General features: G+C 55.8%; 1 protein-coding gene across 1 annotated transcript in view; it reads left to right on the plus strand.

Annotated features, from left to right (window-relative positions):
* Positions 1–7493, plus strand: part of NOS1 (nitric oxide synthase 1) — a 24813-nt gene that overhangs the window by 5898 nt on the left and 11422 nt on the right. Inside the window, exons 7-11 of the mRNA XM_057377443.1 lie at positions 412–606; positions 2091–2176; positions 4693–4837; positions 5128–5232; positions 5541–5599. Coding sequence (XP_057233426.1) covers positions 412–606; positions 2091–2176; positions 4693–4837; positions 5128–5232; positions 5541–5599 — 590 coding nt within the window. The remainder of the gene's footprint in view (positions 1–411; positions 607–2090; positions 2177–4692; positions 4838–5127; positions 5233–5540; positions 5600–7493) is intronic.

Here is a 7493-nt window from a genome sequence, read left to right on the forward strand (position 1 = left end):
GGTTCTCCTCGTACCTACATTTAAGTGTTGCATAACAAAACCAGTCCTTGGCAAGCCGGTTTCAGAGGGTCAGGGTCCTTCCCAGAGCTGGGTCTGAGCTGCCCCACTGGAAAAACTTCCCAAAGTTCTGAGCAGAGGWTGTTCCATCCCTTCCATCCCATCTTAGCCTTTGCCCGGTCCAGGACAATTGATAGGAGGAGAGCAGTTCCACAGCACATCGATTCCCAAAGGACTGGGGCAGCCTTTTAGGGAAGAGCAGGAGCAGCAGCTGCCCTGGGCCATCCCCAAATGCCCTGTAAGACCACGGGAGTGAGGAATATTTGGGACAAACAGCTCCAAATGGAAAATTTTCAGATTTGGCTTCTGGGTTATACTGACAGCTGCTGGCTCTGCTCYCTTGTCCCCCCACAGAGTGACAAGGTGACCATCGTGGATCACCACTCGGCCACCGAGTCCTTCATCAAGCACATGGAGAACGAGTACCGGTGCCGGGGGGGCTGTCCGGCCGACTGGGTGTGGATTGTGCCACCCATGTCGGGCAGCATCACCCCGGTGTTCCATCAGGAGATGCTCAACTACCGCCTGACGCCCTCCTTCGAGTACCAGGTGCTGTCCCCAASCTCTGCTGCCACCAGGGTGGGTTTGGGAGCTCGGGAGGTGCAGGGAGGACAGGAACACCATCCAATTCCTTCACCAGCTGTCMCTTAATTCCATGGCAAATCCAATTGATGCTCCCCGCTAGCGAAGTGTGGGAATGGCTGTTTGTCCCTCCAAGGGAAAAACTTCTAAATCACACTGAGCTCCTCCCTTTGGAAGTGCCTAATTTCACCCTTTGATGGGCAGGTGAGGAAAAGGCCTGGAAAATGCCTGCATCCCATTCCGTTCCACCCTGCAGGTTTGCAGGGATGGTTCCTGGATCCCATTCCATCCTGTGGGTTTTGGAGGAATGACTCCTGTATCCCATTCCATCCTGCAGGTTTGATGGATGGCTCCCATATCTCATTCCATCCCGCAGGTTTGAGAGAATTTTGTATCCCATTCCATCCTGCAGGTTTGAGAGGATTTTGTATCCCATTCCATCCCACAGCTTTGTTGGATGGCTCCCATATCCCATTCCATCCCACAGGTTTGAGAGGATTTTGTATCCCATTCCATCCTGCAGGTTTGGGGGATGGCTCCCATATCCCATTCCATCCGGCAGGTTTGAGGGGATGGCTCCCATATCCCATTCCATTCCACAGGTTTGTTGGATGGCTCCCATATCCCATTCCATCCCACAGGTTTGAGAGGATTTTGTATCCCATTCCATCCTGCAGCTTTGGGGGATGGCTCCCATATCCCATTCCATCCCGCAGGTTTGAGACCCCAGCATTTAGGATCCAACAATGGGATGGGGGGTCCTGCCCAGCAGTCCCAGCAGGGCTCTAACGCTGCTTCTGGAATGTTCCACGCTCCAGACCGTGGGGAAGAAAAGACCCCGAGCAAACCCTGCCCCGCTCTCCAGCCGTCCCCGCTCCGGCGCTTTCCACACAATGTGACCTTTAGTCAAGAGCCCTTAAGGAATAATCACAGAGCAGGAGCAGTCTGTTCATTGCCATCAGCGGCCCACCAGGCACCCCGATGATTCCTGGCCCCGATTGCAGCCTGCAAGGGCACAGAATGAGCTTTTCCGTGCTCGCTCCTGGCTTCAGCTGCCTCCCCTTCCCAAAGGGCCTCTTAGGGATGAAAAACCTGTGGCCAGGGCGGGGGGAAGGATCTGTTTCCATCACCTCTCTCCTTCTGGCGTTGCTTTCYTTCTGCCTGTGGCCTATTAACGCTCCTCTCGAGAGGTGCCGGAGCGATTGGCCAGATGCTGTTACAAGCCGGCAGGGTTTATTAGATTGCAATTTTTCCAGGCATGTTCCACTGCCCAAAAAAAGACCCATGAGGCTGCAAGGATCAGGGACACAGAGAGGAGAGGGAGGGCTGTGGAGTGGCAGTGATTCCTCCTCTCCTGACTGGAGGAATTTTAACTCTCAGAGCTGTGGATGCTGCATTTTTCCAAGCTCCGAGCCCTCCCCATCAGCTGATTCTGCTTTTCTCTCTCCTAGCCCGACCCCTGGAACACCCAYGTCTGGAAAGGGGTCAATGGGACACCCACCAAGAAGAGGGCCATTGGCTTTAAGAAGCTGGCAAAGTGAGTACCAGCAGGCTCTGGAAAGCCCTGGAATGTCTGGGACTGGATTTGGGGCACCCTACAGGTGTAGGGGATGGATCATGGGCTGTGAGCCCAAACCTGGGGACACTGGAGGCTTCATCTGCCTTAAGGGACATTTGGGGACACAGGCAGCCCTTTGAGCACCCCCTTAACCCTCCAAAAGGGCTGTGAGCAGGGTGACACCGGATCTTGGATATGGTCTGTTCTCCCAAGCTGTTCATTCCCAGGTTTTCCCATTCTTTGAAGGGGACTTTGCCTGTTTGTCCTTTCCTCGGGGCAGGAAGATCCCTCCTCCCCATTCRGGGCTCTGCTGGCAGTAATGGGATGAAACTCCTGTSCATATTCCTCTTTTTCCCAGTGACATTTTYCCCTCCTTGAAGAGCCCCTGCCAACCCTCCGAACACCTGCTTTGGAGGGAAGGGGGGAGATGTGATGAGGAATCTCCCTGCAGGCAGCAGATGGATCAGGGCTGAGCTGAGATTTGCACTTCATGGTCGGTTGACCCCTGGCAARGGGCCACCCCAGCCCCTCTTCCCTGCCAAGGCTCCTCAGCAGCGAGATGCAGGAATTGAGTGTAATTTGGACMCTTTTGGCTGATCCTGGCCCAAATTCCTCCTCCGGGGGCTGTTGGCAGAGAGGAGCTGCCGGTTCCGTGGCAGCAGAGCCYGGGGCCAGGGCGGGAGAGGGCTGGGTGTGCCCTGGTGGCGGTGGCCAGGCTGCCAGGTGGCCCTGGCTCATCACAGCGTCTCCCCACGCTTCAGTTTCCCCGAATCCCTTCCATCAATTTGTTCCCACTCTTCAGCTGTCACCTCCTGCGAGCTGCATCCATAAACAGGATCGGCAGCCGAGGAACGCGCTCCTGCTGCCGCTGACACCGGGGCTGGGCCAGGGGAAGAGCGGGAGGATTCGTGGAGTTGGGAGAAATGATGCTTTTATTGCTCTGTGCCCCACTGAGGGATGGTTTGAGAAAAAATGTGAGCGTGGCAGGTGATTTTGAAAGAAAAAAAATCCCCTTTGTTCTCGATGTAGGGAAAGGAATTATTTCTGTAATTCGCCATTAATCCTGTCTGGGTCAGAGCTAATCAGCCGAACCAGAGGCAGCCCCAGAGCCCGGAGTGGGATTTGGTGCCTGCTCAGACTCAAAAATCTCGATGAATCAGAGCCTTCAGAACTGCAGTGCCTGCCCCTCCTGCCCTTTCCCTGGCACTGCAGATCCTGGGGACAGGGGACATTGCCACCAGGGACAGGGGACATTGCCACCGTGGGAAAGCAAAGGCAGAACTGCACTGAGGGGTGGTGACAGCAGCAAACAGGAATGTTCCTGAGGCTGGCTCAGCCGTGGAGAGGAGCTGCCCGGGGCAGGCAGGAGGAACCAGCCTGAGGGAGTTTCTGCCTCTTCTGTCCACTTTTCCCCCTCCCTGAATGATTCCCCAAACCCAGAGCATTGCTGGGCAGGAAGAACCGAGGGAAGCTGGAATTCTGCTGCCAGTGTGACCATTCCAGCTGCAGCCTCCACTGCTGGAGGGGATGCAGGGTCCTGCTGAACCTCGGCAGGGGCTGATCTGTCTGTCAGAGCAGATCAAGCAGCCCTTCCTCCTGCAGAGACCACAGAAACACTTTGTGCTCCTTCAGATTCCCAAAACCTGCCTTTTCTCACTTGAAACGCTGGTCTAAATCCAGACCTGATGGATTTATGACTTTCTAGCCTCATTTAAAGCCTTGGTGGTCCTTTTGGGAAAAATGAAGATGTCCTTCATGTAGGAAGAATGGTGTTGATGAATGTCCCTAAAACAACAAACCCACCACCCTCGCCCCCCATCCTGGTGCTCCCACTGATTCCACAGATAAGGAATCGGCATTCCCTCCCCAGCCAGGATCAGGGACAGGCTGGTCACGTCTCCGAGCTCCCCTGTCCTGCTGTCTGTGCTGAGCCAGCGGGGGACACAGGAGGAAAATCCCCCAGTGACAGCTCTGGGCACAGGGAGCAGCCAGGCAGGCACTGCCCTGCCCAGGATGGGATAAATGTGCCAGGCCTTGGAGAGCAGCTCCTCCCAGGGGCGGTCACGGTGTCACCAGACAGCCCGGGGTGGCTCCGGTGTCCCCAAGCTCTGATGTGGAGCAGGGCTGGCCAGGGCAGCTCCTGGATGGAGGAGCTGCTCTTCCTCCCGCAGCTCCACTCTGGGTGCTCCCAGCTTTTCCTTTGGCTTTCCCCACCCCAATTCTTCTCCTGCTCCTCTGCCTTTGCAAAAATTCTACCCCCAGTGCCTGTTTTAGTGTTTTCCTCCTTAAACTCTTTCAAGCATTCGACCTCTGTGTTCAGGCTTCCCCATCTCCTCCTCCTCCGAGCTCTTCCAAGGCTTCCCCATTCACCACAAAACAGCAAAAACTGATGCTGCAACTTTTTGACACGGTTGATTTAATAATAAACAGTAAAGTCTGGTTTAGAGACACAGACAAAGACCAAGCTCTGACTGGGATTTATCCRTGCCTCCCAGGGCTGTGAAGTTCTCAGCCAAGCTGATGGGCCAAGCCATGGCCAAGAGGGTCAAGGCCACCATCCTGTACGCCACGGAAACGGGCAAGTCGCAGGTGTACGCAAAAACCCTGTGCGAGATCTTCAARCACGCCTTCGATGCCAAGGTATCGCCCCAGCTCCTGGCTCCTGAYGCATGACGGGCATGGAATCACAGGTTTTGCCAGGAAATACATGGAAAATAGCTGCCCAGGGTCTTCGGGATGGGACCTTGYGGGGCTGGGTTGGAGCCTGCACAGGGATTTTTCTGGCTGATCTCCTGCAGTGTCTGTTTGGCCCCTCGGGTGGCAGCTCCAGGGTGCCCCATGTCCCTCGAGGCTCCTGTTCCCATCCCCCGCATGCTGGAGACACCCCAGAGGGATCCCCCCTCTCCCTGACCTCTGTCCCGTGCTCCCAGGTGATGTCCATGGACGAGTACGACGTGGTGCACCTGGAGCACGAAACCATGGTCCTGGTGGTCACCAGCACCTTYGGCAACGGGGACCCGCCGGAGAACGGTGAGGTAGGACAGCAGGGAGGGGTGGCTGCAGCGGGGGACAGCAGTGGGACAGGGGCAGGAATGTCCTCTCTTGGCCCCAAACTGATCCAGGTGCTGKCCCTGCCTCCTGCTCTGGAGCAGGATCTCCCTATTGCCTGCCCCTGATCTGTTGTTAACTCCACCCTGTACAGCCACTGCTGGGGTGACAGCCCTGACCTCACCCAGCCCTGGGAATAGAGCAGAGAGCAGAGCCACAGCCCAGGCTGTGCCCAYGGCTCTGTTTCCTTCAAAACCTGGCAAAACTGATGGCAATTTTTATTGCTTTTCCGCAGAAATTCGGCTGCGCGTTGATGGAGATGAAGAATCCCAATTCCCACCTGGAGGAGAGGAAGTAAGAGCACCCCAACCCCTTCCCCTCCCAAACCACTGCCTGTTTTCCTGACCTCATCCTGACATGAGGGAGTGGGAAATCTTTGGGTGGAAAGGTCCAGGGGAWGGGACCTGCATGGAGAGCCAGGGTTTGGAGAGGGTGAAGTTGCCAGCAAGGACAAAAGCACCGAGTCAGGAGTGCCTGCGCATTCCAGCCTGTAATTCTCTGGCATGGCATTTTAAAGCTTCTCTCTTCAGCTTGAAGAAGCAGGAATCTATAAAAAAAAAAAACAGAAAATAGGAGGAATTTCCCCAAAATTGTAGATTCTATGAGCCAGAGCCTGTCCAGGAGATGCGGAAATAGCACGAGTTGGAGGTAGAAGGGAGTTCCCAGCCTTGCAGATGTAGGTGGGGGAGGGCTCGAGAACCAGATTTAGCTCCATGCATGGCGTGAAAAGATTTCTAGGGAAAATAAGAGCCGTGATAATCCTGTGATGTTTGTAACCGGCACCTTGGAGACCAAATCTGGGATTGTAGAAAATCCCCCTTCGCGGGAAGACGAGCTTTGAGCATCTCCGCGCCGATCCCAAGGGCTGGGGAGGGAGTGCCGCGTTAAAAACCATTTGGAGCCTTCACGGCTCCTTTTAGCCGTGAAGAATAAAACATTTCCCTAAAGTGGGGCACTGCTCTACTCTGGGATGTCTCCTGAGCCGACAACCAGCACGAGGCTGCTCCGTAATTAGGGATGGATCAGCCCTGGCTGGGGATCCGGGGCCATCCCAGACCCCTGGCTCAGAGTGGTGACAAACAGGGTGGGGACCAATGTGTGGCTCTCTGGAGCTGGCTCTGCTGCAGCCCCAAAGTGCTCTTGGAYGGATCCCTGCAGGGCTGCCCAGCTGGAAACCCATTAAATTCCTAATGGCCTCRTCCTTAATGAGGACAGAGAAAAAAYGGGCTGCCTGGGAGGGGTCTGGATGGAGAAGGGACATCCCACACGTGGCTGTCACCCCAAGGATCTCTTCCTTGGGTGCAGAGGTGCTGCCCGTGGTGAACCAGGTAGATCTGAGGGGGTTAAAAACCCCTGAGCTYGGTGCTTGCTGTCCCAGACACCTCCAAGTGGGATTTAAGGTTGGAGTTTCTAAGAGCCAAGCAGGGACACCTCCCACCATCCCAGGGTGCTCCAAGCCCCAATRTCCAGCCTGGCCTTGGACACTGCCAGGGATCCAGGGGCAGCCACAGCTTCTCTGGGCACCCTGTTTTTGGGATTGCAGACATCAAACACARAAAAAACCCTTTTGCAATGAGGAAGGGAGACCTGGAGAGGTTGATTTGGGGCAGAGGGACAATGTCAGCCTGGTGACAGAGAGCTGGAGAGAGCAGTCTGTGTCCCTGCACCCCACAGAACCCCAGCTCCACCAGGAATGTTGAGGGTGGCCGAGACCCCTCTCCAAACCCCAGGGTCACAGGACACCATCAGGCCACTGTGGCCACAGTTCTCTGACCACAGCCCTGAGGCCGTGCTGTGGTTGATTTTCTGCTCCTCATGTCCCACGATGAGGGTTTTCCAAGGGATTTCCAAAGCATTCCTAAGCCATTCCTGTTTAATTCCTGTTCAAATGCAGCCCAACCTTCAGCAGCCACCCCAAAAAGCTGCTGCTGCTGCCCCAACCGGGGGAATTTGGGCTTTGTGTCCCTCTAATCCAGGGCTGTGCTGCCCTGCCCAGAATCGGGGCTTGTGGAAAATCCCCCACCAAGGCAAGGTGAGCTGCAAGCATCTCCGTGCAGATGCCACAGGCTGGGAAGGGAGGGGACAGCCCCCGGGATAACCTGGGGTGGGGACACGGCCCGGGGACAGTAGAGGGGATGGGAGCAGGGGGAGCGAAACAGGAAAGAGTGGGGATGGGGAGAGAGGGGGA

The sequence above is a fragment of the Malurus melanocephalus genome, unplaced genomic scaffold (assembly GCF_030028575.1).
Source record: "Malurus melanocephalus ecotype Western Australia unplaced genomic scaffold, MMel_1.1 scaffold_316, whole genome shotgun sequence".
Lineage (NCBI taxonomy): Eukaryota > Metazoa > Chordata > Aves > Passeriformes > Maluridae > Malurus > Malurus melanocephalus.